The following is a 20,331-nucleotide window of genomic DNA, read 5'->3' as shown; positions in this document are numbered from 1 at the left end:
CAACGGAAAAATATAACGTATGTACAAAAAAGTCTTACTAATGTGCTGTAGGTATATATTATACCTCAGTGATTATAAGTGAAGTTTCATGTAATCATATGGGTCGGAAACCCGAATTTTGAAATAACCGAGACAAAATTTTGAGATATAATATGATTTAAAAAAAAAAAAAGTACATGGAGGTAGCAAGACAGCAGGTTTACGCTAGTTGACTAACAACTGCTGACAGCATAACGTGATATCCGAGCGCAAGTATACGCATAAAGCAATATTTTTACGATCGCTCCGTGACTGCAACATAACATTTCTTATCGTCCCAGGGCCATTATGATATCGTATGTAGCGACTCAAATTAAATTGCACTGAACGCATGAGGAAAATACTTATTACTTTTAATGTCGACTAAATAAATTTGTTACTTTCCAATGGAGCAATTTATCAATTTTGGTTTGTTTTTTTTTTTGCCAAAAAAACATAGATAGGTTTTTTAATTTATTCTAAATAATGCTGCGTAACCGTCCCATTGGGAAGGGAAGTACTATCGCCTTTAGTCTAGAACGGCTAACCTGGGCAGGACACAGAGAACATATCCCCCTATTATATCCACGGTCAAGGGATAAAATTTTACTATCCGCCTGCCAAAACACGGTAACTGAGAAAAGGAGAAGTTTTAATGTTACACTTATATTAATTTGGATGTGATTTCCACCCGGCGCCCATGCTAAAAACTGGGCGAAAATTAATATTTCGTACTTTCCTCGTGGACATAAAATGTCCCCTGCCCGTGCTAAGCTGTGAACTGTTATAATATATTGATTAATTGATTAATTAAAAACGCGTAAAAACTATACTAGGGTCCAAAACACTGATTTAGGTACCCTCTAACCAACCCTAGCAGATAAGCGCGCTGCCGTTTTAATCGTGAGACATGTGAGAATATTTCTCAATAAAAGAGATTAAAAAATAAAGACTAAGTATGTATAAATAATAGTTTTTTATTGACTATCTAATTACCTATAAATCGTTTACGTTACTACAGAAATATACGTACCTCTAATGTAAATAAAAGTATATTTGATTTGTAACTTGTTTTTTAATTCGTCAATACATCTTCGTCCCATTATTAGAGTAGTAGAGGTTTTTGTGACAGAGCTCGTCCGGGGAAGTACTATCGCCATGCTTATTTCTGCCGCTAAGCAGCATTGTTGCAATGCTGTGTTCCGGCCTGAAGGGCGTGGTTGCCGGTGTAATTACAGGCACATAAAGATAGAACAGATTAGAATAGAAAAGACTAGACCAGACCATAATAGAACAGAACAGAATAGAATATAATAGAATAGAACAGAATAGAAAAAACAAAAGGAAAGGACAGAACAGAAAAGAATAGAAAAGAACAAAATAGAACAGAATACAATAGAATAGTCTAGACCAGACCAGAATATAACAGAACCGAATAGAATGTAACGGAACAGAATAAAATAAAAATAACAGAATAGACTAGATCAGACCAGAACAAAATAAAATAAATCAGAAGAGAACATAACAGACCAGAATAGAATAGACTAGACCAGACATTAATAGAAAAGAACATAACATAACAGTCACGAAAAAAACACTGAATCCGTGTGTCACGTCTGCTCCGAAACATTTTTTTAACTAGTCAGAACCTCGAGATGATATAGAAGATGCTATTTTTTAACTAAGTAGTCATAACCTCAGAATAATTAGGAACATTTAAGTTAAGTATTAAAGTCACTTTAAACACATTAAAATTAAGTAAAATCCACAAACTACATAATAGTTAAGGAATTTAAGAATAAAACCTTGTAGCAATGAAAATTAACGCAGCTTTGAGGCATTTTAGACTGCCAATGTTAGTTGAATACGTTTAAGTATTGTTATCACATAATAAGGTAATTATGTAAAGACGTTCTTCATATCGCTATATTGAAAACTACAACGAATACGAAAATACCGGTTAGATTGACCGATAGTAAAAAAATCTGAGTAAGATAGCGTCAAAAATCAGATTTGGCCAAATGTTGATTAACGACGTTATAGCTTGAGGAGTGCAGAATAAATAAATAAAAATAAATATACTACGACAATACACACCTCGCCATCTAGCCCTAAAATAAGCATAGCTTGTGTTATGGGTACTAAGATGACTGATGAATAATCATATGAATAATATACATAAACACCCAGACACTGAAAATCATTAATGCTCATCACACAAACATTCTCCAGTTGTGGGAATCGAACCCACAGCCTTGGCTCAGAAAGCAGGGTCGCTGCCCACTGCGCCAATCGGCCGTCATAGATTCAGATTGTAGTATTATACAACTTTAGTAGTGGTGGTTCATTCCATTTAACAGATGACAGTAATTATTTTACCTCTGATGTTCTTAACATTTATCATAAAAGGGGGAAAATGAGAAAGAGTTTGCGAGCTAGGAACTTTCCGCGGGTTCAAAGACTGACGAACGCGGGGCATTTTCATTGATTCGGGCACAATTCTTGCAATAATGGTTAAATAAGGATTCTGTATGATTATAATTCATGAATTCTGTATGAATATTAAAGTATTCATGACAATCAAAGAATTTTCCTGAATTGGAACGCAGAGAGTTGATCGTGCGTTTCTAAATGAATTTTTTGATATTTATAGTCAATCAATTCGAGCTTTTTCAAGACACTATGGCATTGTTTAAGGTAAACCGATGGTAATTATATTATATATAGGATTAAAGCTTATTGAGGGTAGGCACGTAAAAACCTAAGTAGGAAATCACTCGATGACTTTTGGTCATAGCATTGGTTTATTCCATTTTGTAAAACTAGGAACAAAAAATGCATTTCTGTATATCAGAAACTAAATTGCGCAAATCCAAATCTACCGGAGATATAAGGAACGATTTAAAGTTTGTGAAATGTGCCGACGATGACGACTCGTGGACCGGATACGATACACTGCTGGACAGTTTGTATAAATCTCACAGGAACATCTTGGATTTGAAAGGAAATAATCATAAGTTAAGAGGTAAATTACTTTTGTTTACATGATAAGATATGAAACTGGACTGAACTGAACGACATGGTCAGATCCCGGGGCACAAAAAATATTGTTTCATACTACCTTTTTTTTAAAAAAAAATGCCTCAATATCCCAGGTATACTTACCCATCCAATTCAAATTCGAATTCATTTATTTGCTTAAAACATGACAAAATATTATACATGTTTAGTCGCAGACATGAAAAATCTTAATTTACTAAACATCACCACTCAATCTTTCTTCTATATATATATATATATAAAAGAGAAAGCTGGACCGATTTCAATGAAACTTTCAGGGAATCTCCGGATTGAGAGTAATCCTGTAAAGTTTGGTGACGATCGGAGCACTCCTATTTTTGAACTGTCAAATACAGCTTTTATTTACTATGATGATATTCTATTGTTGGGTGTAGATAATGATCTTCACCCGCTCGAGAAGAGAATGAATACGGAGAGAAATAAATGATTTAATATATTATGAGACTTAAATTAAAAATTTAATGATGTAAGTTTATTGTTTAAACAAAATAAAGCAAAATCTAGCCCGGCGAAGCGGGCTGGGTACGTTTGTTGTAAAATAAATATATTGAAAGTAATAAAAATTTTAATTATAAGAATGTCTTATGATAGAATTATAAGGTGTATTAGCTGTAAAGCGTGGAGGTAAAGTTAATTAGACCGGAAGTGAATAATTATTTATTATAATGATATCATTACACAGGTATCGTGAGACAGCAGCAGCGCATATTAAATAAAATCAAAGATGATACAAAAATATCTTACAGAAACATAATCGCAAGCGTCTTAGAGGAATCCGAGGAATTTATGAAAACGTAAGAATTATTCAGCAATACCCAATAGTTGGAATAAACGTATGATGTTAAATTTGGGGAAGTAGGTAAGTTACCTATTGCCAAAACTATCTGTCGGATCGCAGGGGAATGGTACACAGATGACTCCTTCATGATCACTGCCTAATTCTGATGGCCGTTTTCACTAAACCTATGAAACGCTTAAAACCGATGCCTAATGATTTTGGGTGATGCGTAGACAAAAAAAACGTTTTACCAACAATTACATGACAACTAACGGCGTTAGGCGCTATCTAAAGCTATGACACCTATTCGGCAGAGCGCAATATTTACGAACTCGTAAACTGACACTTGACAGATTAATATATTTTTTAATCTGTCTAGTGTCAGTTTGGTATTGGATTTTTTTTAATAACCATAATCCATACGAAAAATTAAGAATATGATTATACATAGTACAATGTGCCGATTTGGCACACCTAAAAGCCAAAAAAGCAAAAGAAGCAGAAGAAGAATGAAAATACATATTTACACAAAAAACCATACGCTGTGGCAAGAATCATAGGCAAGTTAGGTTACATGAGTTTCTTAGTGAAAATGGATTTGCAAATTCAAATTCAAAAATTCTTTATTCATGTAGGCCTACCACAGGCACTTATGAAGCGTTCATACATATATGTTTACTTAATTGTAAGGGGATGGTGATAACTTCGTTCGCCAACTTAAACCTAAAGCTACGAAATTTAAATGTACGCCTAGGATTCTTCTTTGACCCGTCAGTAATAAGCTCAATATAATAATGTGTGCCCAGTGCGAGATTTGTAAGGGCAATAATATGTCCTTGACGAGCGTCAATAGAAGCAGGCGTTACTTTGTGGAATTGCTTGATTTAATCTAAGAATAGAAAATTAGCAAGGGAGTTACCAATGCAGCCATTTACGCGTAACAATGCTGCTTGTATGGTATGGAGTATGAATGAATGAATGAATGAATACACTTTTATTGTACACCACATAAAGATATAGAAAAATTATAAATAAAAATTTAACAAAAAGTATACAATTTGGCGGCCTTATCGCTACATAGCGATCTCTTCCAGGCAGCCAAAGGCGTAAAACACAGCTCAAGAAGAGAGGTAGGTGGTGCATATAAATAAACATATATATTTGCATATATACCTATATGTACATATAGTAAATTTACAATTTAATGTATAGATACTAATAGTTAATATATACATATAGAATGAAAATCAATAATACATAAATATATACAATACTGTCAAACCCCAAACAAAACAGAAGAAAGTATAAAGATTGAACAAATTTTAAATTACACCATACAGATTTGCCTGCATTTCGCGGAATCCTATAGCAAATTCTGCTTAATTTTTTATGTACATGAGGATTTCTATACAAAATAAATAGGGTAGGTAGTTAGGTACAAGACGCGAACGTAAAATTACACTATATTCTATACGCGTAAATGTTTGTGTAAGTGTCGTGACTAATTTCCTCAAAAACAAATTGATACCTTTTTTCCAGCATGGATGAGACAGGAGATATATTTGAGGACACAGATAATTCCGAAGTTACCTCAAACAAACAAGCAAGAACCCTTCTCGCAGCCATTGAACCGAAACACTTGAAATCTGAGGACATGAGAGGAAAAAAAGCTCTTAAAAAGACAGCCAAGAGCTTTGACGTAAGTTGAGTAGGCGTGCAATTTGCATCCAAATTTCCTGGAAATCTGTCTCCGGTTTCCGACCAATATCACGAAAAGTTACAGACTGGTGATTGGTCTTACGCATGACGGAAACTTGCAAGCCGTAGCGGACGCAATTTAACCAAATGTTCGTTTTATATTTATTCATGTACAATCGGCACAGGACCGTCGCTTTCGGAATTCCCTACAAAAGTCTAGTAGTGGACGTCAATCTGTTAAAATGATGATGATGATAGATTCATGTAGGTACAATAGACCTAATAAGTTGGTAACGATGCTGTCCAAGATGGGAGCGCCCTAAGCCGAAAGGCTATAGCTTTTTATTAACCCCATTCATAAAAGGGTTTTTGAAGCAGAGTTATACCGAAATGTTTAATATCTTTGCTAGTAAACCCGCATTGGAGAGGAAAGGATGGACTATAATATGTAGAGGATGCTGATTATCTACGTAAACTATCAATTTCAGGAGCGTCAAGACAACATCAACGCAGACAAAGGTCCTGTCATAATTCTGAAGCGGCCGAACAAAACACTGCCACCCGATGTTACAGTACCGAGCTCAAAACGGGACATCGAAGAAAAAGAATTTCCTCAAGAATGGTGGAAAAGTTCTAACAGAGATGATCAGTCCAGAGATACTATGACGCCCAAGCTAAAGTATACTTCTTTACTTATATTTTTATTTGACTCTGCAGGGCTAGCATACAGTGGCGTGCATAGAGGGTATGCACAGGGTATGCAGACGATATAAAATCAAGAAAATCAACAGTCCGAGTTATGAAAAACTTAAGGATAGGCATTGTAAGTTATTAAAAGCCTACCCTTAAGTAGGCTAGGCTAGGCTAACTCATACTGAAGATTTTCTTCATTTTATATCATCTGCATACCCTGTGCATATCCTCTATGCACGCCACTGCTACCACAGGCAGAAGACAAAAATTATATCCTCCGACAAGGGATATAATTAACGTGTCCACCTGCTAAATCACGGGAACATGGAATAGGAGAAGTTTATACACATACATTATTTGGATATTATTTCCACTTGCGCGCCACTACTCTGAGAGTTGATAAAGCTGTGGAAGAAATTTTTATCCTATCCCGGGGAGATAATTGTCTCCTGCTGTTGTGCTGGAAGGATTGAAATACACTGGTAGGTAAACGTATACGTGTATTTATACACAGGTGTTGTATACATTGTACGTATGCTTGTACGTACGTCCAGCCTTTTTTAATAGTAGTAATCGATGGACCAAGCACATGGCCCACCTGATCATAGGTGGAAAACCATAACGTATAAACACACCAACGCTTCGGAGAGCATGCAAGGAACCCGCCCTTAAAGTTCCAGGTGTAGTAATACCGGCAGCCACGCCCGTCAGTCCGGAACACAGCCATGCTACTTTGCGGTGAAAAAAAAGAGTGACAGTAGTCCTTCCCCGGTCAAGCTGTGTCTCAAAAAGCTCTACTATTCATGCTTACTAGCCTAGTAACTTGTGGAGGATTCCGAAAAACGCACACGTGCCGTCGCTATGTGCGGCACGATGCCGAGCCACAGCCGCAGAAAGAGCAGTAACACAAAGACACGTACGTTTGCGTTACTCAATAGGAGACGCTAATGCTGCCACGCTAACGCATACCGTTAATGTTTACCAGTGTACCATATATCAATCCTGAAAAAAAAATACACAGTTCGTCGCAAAGTAGTGTTTCATTTAGGATCAACCCATCATATCCTAAAATCTTTTAAATGTATCATTGACGTAACGTGGAGTCGGTACTGCAGCAGCAAAAACTAGCCATCACGTCAAGGCTTAGATGGCAGCCAGACTAGTACATTGTGGGCAGAACTTCATTCAATTAACCCACCTTTTTCCTTTTTTTCTCTCCAGACCACGAAACTTTAGGTACAGCTTAACCTTATCAGCTCGACCAAGCAGATATGTGAGCCAAAATGAAAAAGTGAGATCCTATTTAATATACATGTTTCACATTTTTTCACTTTATCAACTTCATACAATTTCTACACAGGTCTTTTTTTAAAGAATTAAAGATATCTCGCGACCAATCTCCGAAGATTATACTGCCGCTGCTTCAAGTGGAGTCAAGTCTGTCTAGCAGCCAAGTAGGGCATCTTAGCCTAGATTTTTGCCAAGCAACGCCTATAAGTGGAGAAAAATTCGATCCATACGAAGAAGAACTGAAAGTACCTCCCAGTCCCCCGCAGCCAGTGGATCCCGAAGTATCCGTAATAGATCATCTCGTAAGAAGTTTTGTACTTTTATAAATAAATAAATAGTAAATCTCTGGTGACTTCTTGCTGAGACCTTTCAGATTTTAAAAGAAAATCAAAGGGTTTTGAACATATTGATTTACCCACGAAGTTGTCAGCAATTTTTTGTTTTTATTCCAAATTAGCATAAAACCCCCGGTTTGTTGGCACCCGTGATACCCGAACGTGCGGAGCAACTTCTCGCTTCAAACATATCGAGCGTGAAACACTGGCATCAGATAAAAAAGAAATCAAAATTCAAAGTTCATTTATTTCAATAGGCATTTATTTCAAATTTCATAGGCCAAGTTTATAAGCACTTTTGAAATTTTAAGTAAGTTAACGTAAAAAAATAAAGGATATTGTTAAATATTGCATCAATACAATATTTAACAATATCCTCTATAACGACTTCTTTTCTATTTATAAAAACTACGAAAAATTGTTTATCTTTATTTTGGCTGCCAATATTATTGTCAATAATATGCAAAATATTGTCAATAATATTTATGTGTGTACGCTTAGCCTAATTAAAAACACATCCAGTAGGTACAGTAACTCAAAAGATAAAACACCTCAAATCAGACTCTTCGATAAAAATAAAAACTGTAGGTATCTACCTACTATCTACTGATTTATAGTTGGTTTTATGTTGTTAGTGCGTAGATATATTTTATTTTTTATTTATATCTTGTTATAGATGCAGTCAGCAGTAATCAACAAAAAGATCTCCGAGGGGGACTTCAACGGGTCATTCGAGGAGGCATTATCCTACTGCAACTTGTCGCTGGTGATGGGGGCGTGCAGGGCCGTGGACCCGGCCGCGGTGTTCAACCCGTGCAGTCTGTCCCAGTCCGTGCTGCTGTCGCTGGTGCAGCAGCTGGCGACAGACATGGTGCACGAAACACAGCTTAAATGCAGGTAGGTCTCTAGAGTCCATATCTTGGCGGCTCGACTGTCCTCTCCACACGATTTTAAAGATCCACTAGACACATTTGTGGTCATCCACGATCTAAACTAAGCAATAAAGCATTTTCTTAACGTAGCAAAGGTTTTATTTAAATTCCGAAGCGGCTTAGGTACAAATGGAAAGTTGTTTATAGCAAAAATAAATAAAAACTTAAACGAGAGTAAAATTATAATATTTCTTCGTTCGTCATTGATTTTGAAAAGTATTTGCATTCGACAAAATGAGAATGAGTTCAAGTGAAGACTTGTTTGAGTAAAATACTGTACAGGCCTTCGCCACGACTTGGCATTCAAAACTTTCGCACTAGAAGCGAAATAAATTGCCTTTTCAGTTATCTTATATTTTGGTAAAGATCTTATATGAAAATATTTGGACAGTGGTGCTTTGACCGCAAGGTCGTAACTAGCCACAACTGAAGCCTCAGACCAGACTTTCGTTTTTTTTAATAGTTTCCAAATTGCCCCTGTCGCAAAGAGGAAAGAACTAAAATTAAAGCTTAATAATTACCTAAGCGTTCAGTACCACTGAAACCAATTTTAAAGAGTGCTCTCAAGGGCTTATGAATCCTATAAATCCGCGCATGGCCAGCGTGGTTGACTACGCTTTTCATTCTGAGAAGAGGCCCGGGTAAAGGTTTGTTTCAATGATCATACTTAACTAAAAATATTATTTACAGATATTTAGAAGAAGCTCTGATAAACTTGGACGTATCAGATCAAGTAACACGGGCGCATCTACCATTAGTTGTTGGGGAAGTCCGCAAGCACCTTTCAAAATTTGTTCGCGCCTACCCACACCATGTCGCAAATCGTCGGATATCGCTGATTATTATGGCTGCTGATAATTTGATTAAATAACTTGGTATAAATTTTGTTACTTTTGTTTAAAATGTTACTTACAATAGGTAATAAATAATTATTAAATATAATTAGACTGTATATTTTCAATCCCTTTACTAGCAAAATAAAAAAAAGAACGTCAAATCGAAAGAACGAACGTTCTCAATAATCAAATATAATCATCTAACAAATCTTCTTTTGCCATTGGCCGTAATATTTTATGAGACTACTATACACCAATAGGAAAACTTCTATCAAAACCTACCAAATGTTTCTAATCGAGAACAAACTGCGCAAATGTCAAATAATCATCTGTCAAATTCAGAAGTGTCTAGTCTGTAAAGCATCTGTCGTCATTTTATCCAAAAATACTTTATTTAGCATTGGTAGTTCTAAATTCAAAAGTAATGAATACGTAAGGCATAACAGATAAACGGAGCAGGAATTAAACAAACGTTGTGTTGAAAACGTGAAAGAATCGTGATGTCGATACAGCATTTGTTGACTTTCCTCTTGCTGCTTGCGCCGAATATTTTCCTGTGTGCCTCGGTCCACGGCCACAGGATAGATCACAACGAGCGGGAAGCCGACGGAGCTTACCGGCCGCGAGACAAAGACCATTATAGCGACGTTGAACACAACGTGGAGTTCGATCACGAAGCGATTTTAGGTACGTACTTAACTTATGTTGCGAGTACACGACTTGCCAGTTGCCGCGCTCAGCTTATTGCTGGCTCACGTACAAACTATCGGTCGCTTAGAGGTTTACTACCCGGTCCGCGTCTTAGTCGCAAGTGTTGAAAGGTGTATATTTGGTCACGTTGCTCCGGCGCAAAATGTTGCTTAGTTGTTGATAAGGAATGTGCCAGTGATGTCTATGAAATTCGCACTGCTAGCGCTCGCGCCGCTCTCTCTGGTTGTTACATACTATTTCTCGATAAGTGCGTAAGATATGTTCAAAAATTATTACATTTGTTTAGTATTCCAGTATGATGCGGCATAAGAACCAATTACTAATTTTATATAATCATTCTGTGTGCTTAAATTTCGATCATGTAAGGAGTTTTTAAATAAGTTTATTGCTTTTTATATTGTGACGTTTGATTCCTGTCTCCGATTAAACTGTATAGCAAGTAGCAGTATTTCTATTAATGAAGATATTTTTTATTTACTCATAACTCAATTGTTAAGTTAGTTCTAGTAATTATAAGCATTGTTTAGTTTTACTAGAACTTACTTAATAATTAAGTTATGAGTATATGTTTAGGTTTAATAATCGAATACAGCAACTTATGTTATGTTTAATACACTAAATTAATAATTAAAAAATAGGTAGTGTAAAAGAAGCTGAGGAGTATGACCAACTTAGTCCAGAAGAGTCCCGCAGAAGATTGGAAAAGCTCCTTCATAAAATGGACCTCAACGGAGACCAGTTTATTTGCCGAAAGGAGCTTAAACAGTGGATCTTGAACTCTCTCGTGTAAGTACTGGGCTAATAAAACATTTTTGATGATTTCCCTGGGTGTGTCCACAGCCAAATGCTACAATGAAGCTCCTATTATAGTTTTAAAGTGCATCCAATATTGCAGATCCGGTAGAAATAAGTATTGTTTGCTCTTTAGTTACTGGGCGTATGTTGAAGGTGGTTTTTTTTATTTTTTAAAACCACATTCTAATTATATGCAATAAATACAGTATCATATTATTAAGGAAATTCTTGACCTACCAATGCATACATTTAAAAAATGTGTAAAAAGGCATCTAGTACAGCGAGGTTACTATACATTTGATGAATTCCTCAATGACAAGGTAGAATGGAAACAGCCAGCCTCACTCTCATCTCCCGCAAGATAGCAAAATGATTGTAAATGTTGATGTTGGGAAAGAGCAACTACTGAGTTTCTTGCCGGCTCTTCTCGGTAGAATCTGCTTTCCGAACCGGTGGTTGAGCCATACTTGACGTTTCAAAAGTGCTTATAAAGTAGGCCTACTTGAAATAAATGAATTTGAATTATAATGTTCAACTTATACAACTTAATAATGAACAAAATATCTTTTAATGACTGATATAGTGTTTTTTATACAAACATATATCATTCTATTTCAGAGTATATACAGGAAGTCATCAAAATTCCAATGTTCCATAAAAGGTCTTTTGTGCTCAGATTTACATATCCAGTTGTTAAATGCTTTAATATTTCTTTGTTGCATTGGATAAAAGCAAGCTTAGTCTAGCTTATTTGCATTTGAACATGTGATTCATTCAGAAAGCATTTTCAAGTGTCTGTAGACACAGTGAGTAGCTTTAAATATTTATAGAGCCTAAACATACATGATACAGTGGGGACCTATTATTAGAGGAAAACTTTCTGGTAGATATAGTAATACAGGACTTCTTCCACCATTTTCTTAATACTCTATTATACTATATCTATATTTTCTATTATAAATGTTGTTAACTTGTGTTGATAACAAAATGTATGAGATTATAAATCTCTACTCAAAAGGAGATTGGTGCCTAATTCAAATTGGTATCAAAAATTAAGTTTTTGTTTTATAAAAAAAAAAACCTCTCAAATCCCAATCCTTAACTTCGATGGTTAAAAAATCTTTTAATGAAATAGATTAGTGGTTCTAATATATTGTGAACAGTTCCATCAATAGGTAGGTACAATAATCGCATGTGTCAGAAATAACCTCAATTCACGAACTTCATTTGCATGTAACTCTGAAATCCGGCGAACTCGATTTTTAATGTTTTTGGTAATGTATTGTTATTATTAAACTCTTCAAATTGAGATAAATTCCAAGAAGGCACCTTATAAGTACTATGTGAAACCAAATCCCGTACTACATCTGGCATTCTCTTTTCGTAATGAGTATACAAACACGTTTTCTTTTTATTCGGCTACAAGTTAGCCCTTGAATGCAATCCCATCTGCTGGTAAGTGATGATGCAGTCTAAAATGGTATCAAGCTAACTTGTTATGTGTTTGGCAGTTATAACGCTAAGTCGCTAAGGGGTAGCCAGACCAGACCAGACCAGACAAAGTTTTATATCATTCTTATAGTGACTGCAGCGCCATCTAATAACTACGTTAGTTTGTATAGTATTAACTTATCGTCAGCCGGTAGACCCGTTGAAATTTTATACTGTATTTTTTTACGCTCTGACATTTGAAAATTGCTGTCAGTTGAAGAGTGACAAAGCAATTTCATAATTATTCCGACGTTTTGGTACGTTTATTAATAAGGGCCACAATTAATGTAGCTGGTTGCTATAATAAAAATAACTTGTCATACGTTTCGTTCAGAAACCTTGCTAAGGAGGAAGCGAAGGAACGTATGTTAGAGGCGGACGAAGATCAGGACGGCATCGTGACGTGGGAGGAATACCTGCAGGACACGTTCGGCGTTGAGAACGAGGACTTGGGTGCCGAGGACACTCTCATGGTATGTGAATGACATTTACCATTAATTTTTTGACGACCTCCCTGGCGGTGTTCGCTGTGGTTGTAAATCTGTCTTCGGTTTTATCTCCGGCAGGGGAATTAATAGTTTCAGAATTTCCCTTGGTGTGGTCTGGTGGGAGGCTTGACAAAGACGTGCCGCTAAGTGCCGTAAGCCTTAGAAACCGATTAGTGGTATGGGTGTAAATGTAATATAGTTCAAAAATAGAAAAATCAATAGTAAAATGTAAATAGTTGAATTTGGAAAAGAACAACTGCTGAGTTTCTTGCCCGCGTCTTCTCAGTACAATCTGCCTTCCGGACCGGTGGTGGAAGTCACTACAAACAGACAGACTTGACGTTTCATAAGCGCTTATTTTACTACTTGAATTAAATGAATTTTTAATATCACTAACAGGTTAGCCCGTTACAATGTTAGACAGCATAATCATCGCTGGTGATGACAGGGAATAAAAAACAGGACCTCTTTAACGTTTTATATTTTTTTATTTTGTCTGATACATGATCGTTCATATTGATCCGTGATATCGGCCGTGTCGTTATAATATGAAACGAATCAATTGCTCTCCACTTAAATAAAACAATATTCGTGAATTTTGATAACCATCCTACAGTAGACGCTGCATCTTTAAACGTGAATGTGTGCGGATACGCAAACATCGCACATAGAATCTTGAATAAATAAGCCTTCTGTTCGGCCTAGTCTGGCAGGCGAGACGCTCCAATCGAGCAAAACCGCGCAATCTGATTGAACTTGTCCGTATTTATACGCATTTCAACTCCCATAATAACTGGCCTACTTATGTCAGTTAAGGTTTAAATAAAATCGGCTCGTGTCCATATTATTATTATCTCGATCTTATTTTATTCTTAGACGCTCTGCTCTACGTTAACGTAGATATTCCCAATGCAATTATAGACTTGAATAGAATAGGAAAAACTTTATTGCAACACAACAAGAAAAACACAAGTAAATCAATAATAGCACTTAGTGATAGCGTGCAAAGGCGGCCTTATCTCTTAAAGACAAATTTTAAAGGAAACCTAAGCGTGTGAAGCCGATGAAAAGGTGGAAAGTTAATGGTGCATTAAGGATATAAAAAAAACTTATATTAACGTATATACTATATATGTACAATATTTATGACGGTATAAACGTATATATACAAAAATAATAGGATATATATTTATGCTTTCATAAATTTACACAATACTAAATTACAAAGATAAGTAATAATTTTTTAAGCGATGTTTGAACAGGGGAATTACTCTGGATGACGTATTTTCCAAGGGAGCGAGTTCCACAGTGTTACAGCTTTTACAGTGAATGACTCGTTATAGCGCTGAGAGCCAGTTAAAACTATCTGAAGCTTGCTGTCATTCGTCGACCGGATCTTGACAAGTTAGAATAGGAAAACCGCTCTTTATTTTTACAGCTGGGTGCTGGGATTCGAACTCGGCCCCTCGAAAGTGTAGTCCTACCACTATCACGACTTTTTTTGACTAAACTAAATTACCTTCTGGTTGCCTCGTTGGTGTATTGGTTAGCATGTTTAACTACGGATCGGGTTCGAACCCCAGGTCGGGCCAATTAGTTTTATCTGAAAATTTGTTAGCTATTGCTGTTTTTTTGATCGACAATTTTCATTAGGTATTTTAATGACAATTTTCAGTCTCCATAATTAAAATATAAAAAACATCTTCATCGTCATCCGAAGGCTGATTGGCGCAGCAGTTTTTCAGTGTCTGGGTGTTTATCTGTATTTTATAAGTATTTATGCATATTATTCATAAAATTATAACCGATAGACGTGCATTCCATCCTTTCTCCGAACTATGTATATTAAAAACAAACTTATAATTAAAAACATACTTGTTTTTAATATTGTCATTTTGTTATATCTATAGATGCTGCAAGAGGAGATGATGTGGAAGGTGGCGGACGAGGATGGCGACGGAAAACTCAATTTTGTAGAATTTTCGGTAAGTTTTAGTAATAGTGGCTGATAGTGCGGGGAACCTAAGAACAGGGGTCGTAATTAAGCGAATATAAAGGTAAATAAAAGGTAACGTAATTACTGAATATGGCTTACTAAAATACTAAGTGAGCGAATGTATTGGGGTGACTACAAATCTTGGAAACGATCACTATTATAATTATAATTCTTTATTTGGTAACTATGACCCATCTACACTATTATATAACAGAATAATTAAAAATAGTTATAATCAAAAACCAAATCAAAAAATCAACTATTAAATCATGTTCTTGGTCATAGAAATCATAATTTCAATAGAAAAAATATTAAAATAATAGTTAACAGTTTAATTAACATTAAAACCAAATAAATTCTTTTAAAAAAATTATAATTTACTAACGGTTGCCCGCGACTTCGTCTGCGTTTGATTTTGTTTTTTGATGTGGGATTAAATTTAGTTGTAGATCTAAAATAAAATTTAAGTATTCAGTATCGCTAAGCCTTAAATGAGGGGTTTGCTGCTGTCCGCTGAGGAGTTCTGTCCTCTATCTCCAACCACAGTTTGGGCAAAATTTAACACATATCATAACCTCTATAGTACAAAAATAATTATTTAAATCGGTTATAATTTGCCGGAGTTATGCTGTAAAATCGTCAAACACCTTCATCCCCTATCTAATCTAAAGTATCCTATACTACTTCCAACTGCCAAGAATATGTGTACAAAGTTTCATGAGGATCCGTTAAGCAGGTTTTGACGTGTGTATTGTCGTAGGCTATAAATTTATTTACTTCGTCGATACTGAGTTTAACACTCGACAACGAGTCGATTGCGAGCAGGGCTTGTACTAAGGCTACAGGAGACGTGAGAGTGGTTACACGTGCGCGTGCTCGGCAGGTGTTCACGAACCCGGAGGAGCACGTGGCGATGCATCCCCTGCTCGTGAACCAGACCATGCGCGAGAAGGACTCCAACAACGACAGCGTGCTCGACTTCAGCGAGTACCTCGGCGACAGGGGTATGAACTAATACACTATTGGCTAGAAGCAGGCGTTACTTTGCGGAATTCCATGCTATATCTTGTAATCAAACTTAATTTGCTATAGGTACCTTTTTTATAAAAAAGTTAAAAAAAAAGGTATAAAAGACACATTTGGCGAATTTTTCACTTAACAATTATACATTGTAAAGTCAACATCTGAGGATGCTCAGGTTTCGGAGCGAAACGTGCGTGGAGGGAACATTGCCGAAGAAGAGAAGAGAATAAATTATAAATACACTACACTACACCATACAGATTCTCCTGCTTTCGCGGAGTATAGTAAATTAAGCTTGATTTTCATGAACTGATATACTTTTTATCAGGACATGTTTTCTCGAGATAAATCGAAATTTCTGTACTGGCCACTGGCCTTTCGACGACCTCCTTGTCGCAGCGGTGAGCGCAGTTGATTCATATGGGAGGTCCCGAGTTGGATCCCCGGCCGATTTGTCCGTACTAATTAATTGATAATAAATAAATAATGTTCTGAGAGCTTTGGCCAGTTCTGATTTTTTTTAGTTTAAGTTTAGTATACTATAATTATTGACAATGCTTACTCCGTGTACCAGGCGTGCAGCAGGACAAGGAGTGGGTGATGTCGGAGCGGGAGAAGTTCGAGCACGAGATGGACCTTAACAAAGATGGCGTGCTGGACTTGGATGAGGTGCATCGGTGGGTCATACCCGATAACGAGTGAGTTACGGATGATTGCCCTTATTATACCTTTTTATTTTGCAAACGTGCTCAGAAATTCGAGCATTATTTTAAAGATAAATCGTAATTGCTGTACAGGTCAAATACATGCCAGCAGCGACCGGCAAAAGTTGTATGCAAATCCATATCTGTAGCGGTTTAGCAGCCAAATACATTACATAGTAAACTTATATATGTGTCGCGTAATTTAAAAATGGAAACATCCTTTGAAACATGACTATGAAGGAGATTACTTATCAAAAATTTTATTTAAATTTCATCAAACCTGTCGTGTAATTTAAAAATGGAACGACCCATTATTCTGAAACATGAAAACCAAGGAGATTACTTATTAAAGGTTTTATTTAAATTTTATTCGTATCTGTCGTGTAATTTAAAAATGGAACGATCCTTTATTCCGAAACATGACAACCAAGGAGATTACTTATCAAAGGTTTCATTTAAGGCTCAACTCACACTGGCGCAGAGTCGAAGCGACGCGACGCGTCATGTTTTGCACGGTGACGCGCGCCTTCGCGAGGCGACGCGCGTCTTCGCGTTCTCCGCTTACTTTTTGCCAGGCATTTTTCCTACAATTTTTATCACTGTAGGTTTTCGCCTTGACGTTAAACAGACAATCATACTTCTGTACTAAATAAATTAATTTTTCATCTTCGTCCATTGTCGTCGTAGTTCAGCACTGTCGTCCGTCCGTTGTGGTCGGCGTCTGACGCGTCACTGCGCCTGAGTACGCGCGGCGACTCGCGAATCCGCTCGACTCCAGCCGAGCGTCGGAGCGCGAATGCGCGCGTCAACGCGCGTCGACGCGCGCTTCCATATTTACATAGCACAAATTTGTACTTAAATAGTAGAACAATAAAGGTGAATATGCTTTAGGCGGAGAAATATGACGCGTCGCGTCGCTTCGACTCTGCGCCAGTGTGAGTTGAGCCTTAATTTTATTCGTATCTGTCGTGTAATTTAAAAATGGAACGATCCTTTATTCCGAAACATGACAACCAAGGAGATTACTTATCAAAGGTTTTATTTAAATTTAGTCGTATCTGTCGTGTAATTTAAAAATGGAACGATCCTTTATTCCGAAACATGACAACCAAGGAGATTACTTATCAAAGTTTTTATTTAAATTTAGTCGTATCTGTCGTGTAATTTAAAAATGGAACGATCCTTTACTCCGTAACATGAAAACCAAGGAAATTACTTATCAAAGTTTTTATTAAAATTTCGAACTGACTTGCAAATAGGAAGCTGTTTATTGAAAAAAAGAACAAATTAACACTCGGCTTCGCGTCTGCCCGCACTAACACCTTCGTCCATCAATGCTTCTTTTGCTGGCCGCTGCACTTATTTTATTTATAATGATGATTTTATTTATATGTTTATTGTTAATTAAACTGTAAACTATTATTAGACCTTATGAGAAAACTAAAGTATTATACAAACAAAAGTAAGTCACATTACGGCCCACTTCATGAAGCGGTGATAGCCCAGTGGGTAGGACTTTGACTTCACTTACGGGGAGCCAAGTTCGAATCCCACGCACCTCTAACTTTTCTAAGTTATGTGCGTTTTAAGTAATTAAAATATCACTTGCCTCATCGGGGAAGGAAAACATCGTGACGAAACCTGCATGCCTGAGAGTTCTCCATAATGTACTCAGATAAATGACGACCTCCCTGGCTCAAAAGTGTGCGCTGTGAATTTAAGTAGGAGGTCCCAGGTTAGATTCCCAGCAGGGGCCATTTGGGAATTTATAATTTCTGACTTTTTCTGGTCTGGTCTTGTCTGGTGGCTAGTTAGTTTTACGGTGCAATGTCGCGCACAAACCGATTGGGGGTATGAGGTATGACTACCATAATTCCTAACAGGTTAGCCCGCTACCATCTTAGACTGCATACTAACTTACCACCTGGTGAGACTGCAGTGAAAGGCTAGCTTGTAGTGGAATAAAACAAATGTTACCAACAATATGTTTTCTCGCATTCAGTAATCGTGTGACTGTTGTTTCGTTTTATTTTAGTATTTAATAATTGCTTTTAATTCAGGCCAAATACCCATAAGGCAAAAATGACAAAAATTAAAACTTAAAATAATGTGAAGATAAGCAAATATGTACGGACTAGGATGTTAAATCATATAATACATCAACAATATTAAAAATTCAGATTTAAATAAATAACAAACTACAATTAACAATTTCATAAATGCGCAGAAACCTGACTAGTCGACAAGGCTAGAAGTGCCAAGAACCTATAAAATGTGTTATATTTTTGTTTCAACAAAGAGTTTTGTATGTTGTCTCCGCAGCGAGATAGCAGAGGAAGAGGTGGAGCACTTGTTCGCGCTGGCGGACGACGACCACGACGACTTGCTCTCGTACGAGGAGGTGCTCCGCCACCACGATGTGTTCGTGGGCAGCCAGGCCACCGACTACGGCCACGACTTCGTCCGCTTCAAGGACGAGCTGTGAGCGGCGCCCGGCGGACGAACCTGACATCTTTTTTCCCTCGTGGGGATCTCGGATCACGGGGAGATGCAGCTATGTCGGACTCTTACCGACTTAAACCCCATGTACCCAGTGGCGTGCACTTGGTTACTTACCAGGGTATGCATACAGCAGGAAAAATTGCATAAAACGGCAAAAATCCTATGCGAGACATAAATATCAATTTAAGGGTGTGCAGTGCTTTTGTGCATGTATGAAGTGCACGCCACTGCATGTACCCACTCGTCGGTACTGATTGGGTCACGGGACCACTTTGATACACAATCGCCACCCAGCCAGCAAAACCTGCCCCCTAACCCAATTAGAATAACAAATAAAGAAAGAAATTTTATATTTAACTAGCTGTCCCGGCGAATTTCGTACCGCGGATAATTTTTCTTTTTATGAATGTTATATTTTAATACTTATTCTTCTATTCCGGTCTAAGAGGAATCCAAAAAATCAAATATCATAAAAATTGGTCCAGCCGTTCTTGAGTTATAAATGGTGTAACTAACACAACTTGCTTTTATATATAAAGATAACAGACTTTGCTCTCTTACTCTCTTTCTCTTACACAAAAGTACTCTGTGTGAACTGACCCTAAAAGCTACCTAAACGTTAAATGCCTGTAAATCTATAAAAATTAATTTGGTTTCGCCACATTTTTCAGTACTCAAATCATTAGTCAATATCTGTTATAACTTTTGACATTAATCATTAATTTCAATCAATAAAGTAAGAAACTCTTCGGGTTTATAGTTTGTTTGCATGCAATTTGTATATCCATTCATTCTATATTATGAAAATTAAGCTTCATTGGCTATACTCCGCGAAAAACAGGAGAATTTGTATGGCGTAATTTGTCATTTCTTCAATCTTTATACTCCACACCAAACAGTTCTTCGGCAATGTACCCTCTACGCAGGTTTCCCTCCGAAACCGCAGCATCTTCAGGAGAC

At 36.8% G+C, this 20,331-nt stretch overlaps 2 protein-coding genes across 3 annotated transcripts; both read left to right on the top strand.

Annotated features, from left to right (window-relative positions):
- Window positions 1-2,788: 2,788 nt before the first annotated feature.
- LOC120637427 (enhancer of mRNA-decapping protein 4-like) lies at window positions 2,789-9,770 on the top strand. Its single transcript, XM_039909270.1, has 7 exons — window positions 2,789-3,043; window positions 3,782-3,893; window positions 5,417-5,576; window positions 6,064-6,254; window positions 7,629-7,860; window positions 8,570-8,790; window positions 9,516-9,770. Exons 1-7 carry the CDS (start codon window positions 2,854-2,856, stop codon window positions 9,694-9,696), a joined length of 1,287 nt encoding a protein of 428 aa, XP_039765204.1. The 5' UTR covers window positions 2,789-2,853; the 3' UTR covers window positions 9,697-9,770.
- A 246-nt stretch (window positions 9,771-10,016) lies between these two features.
- LOC120637023 (calumenin-B) lies at window positions 10,017-20,128 on the top strand. Of its 2 annotated transcripts, none has more exons than XM_039908607.1 (7): window positions 10,017-10,348; window positions 11,011-11,158; window positions 12,993-13,131; window positions 15,057-15,131; window positions 16,026-16,146; window positions 16,740-16,863; window positions 19,192-20,128. In XM_039908607.1, exons 1-7 carry the CDS (start codon window positions 10,162-10,164, stop codon window positions 19,352-19,354), a joined length of 957 nt encoding a protein of 318 aa, XP_039764541.1. In that variant the 5' UTR covers window positions 10,017-10,161; the 3' UTR covers window positions 19,355-20,128. The 2 variants fall into 2 exon arrangements, with proteins under 2 accessions (XP_039764541.1, XP_039764542.1); XM_039908608.1 differs by lacking the exon at window positions 10,017-10,348 and adding an exon at window positions 10,392-10,619.
- The last annotated feature ends 203 nt before the right edge of the window (window positions 20,129-20,331 follow it).

The sequence above is a fragment of the Pararge aegeria genome, chromosome 3, assembly GCF_905163445.1.
Source record: "Pararge aegeria chromosome 3, ilParAegt1.1, whole genome shotgun sequence".
NCBI lineage: Eukaryota > Metazoa > Arthropoda > Insecta > Lepidoptera > Nymphalidae > Pararge > Pararge aegeria.
Note: the sequence above shows the minus strand (reverse complement) of the source record. Positions and strands in the feature narration are given on the sequence as shown.

Bases quoted from the DNA above. Each gene is read 5' to 3' on its own strand.
- LOC120637023 (XM_039908607.1), top strand. From the start codon at position 10,162: ATGTCGATACAGCATTTGTTGACTTTCCTCTTGCTGCTTGCGCCGAAT. The intron at 10,349-11,010 runs GTACGTACTTAA...ATTAAAAAATAG, and splicing joins CGATCACGAAGCGATTTTAG to GTAGTGTAAAAGAAGCTGAG. The intron at 15,132-16,025 runs GTAAGTTTTAGT...CGTGCTCGGCAG, and splicing joins TCAATTTTGTAGAATTTTCG to GTGTTCACGAACCCGGAGGA.
- LOC120637427 (XM_039909270.1), top strand. From the start codon at position 2,854: ATGCATTTCTGTATATCAGAAACTAAATTGCGCAAATCCAAATCTACC. The intron at 3,894-5,416 runs GTAAGAATTATT...CCTTTTTTCCAG, and splicing joins TCCGAGGAATTTATGAAAAC to CATGGATGAGACAGGAGATA. The intron at 7,861-8,569 runs GTAAGAAGTTTT...ATCTTGTTATAG, and splicing joins TATCCGTAATAGATCATCTC to ATGCAGTCAGCAGTAATCAA.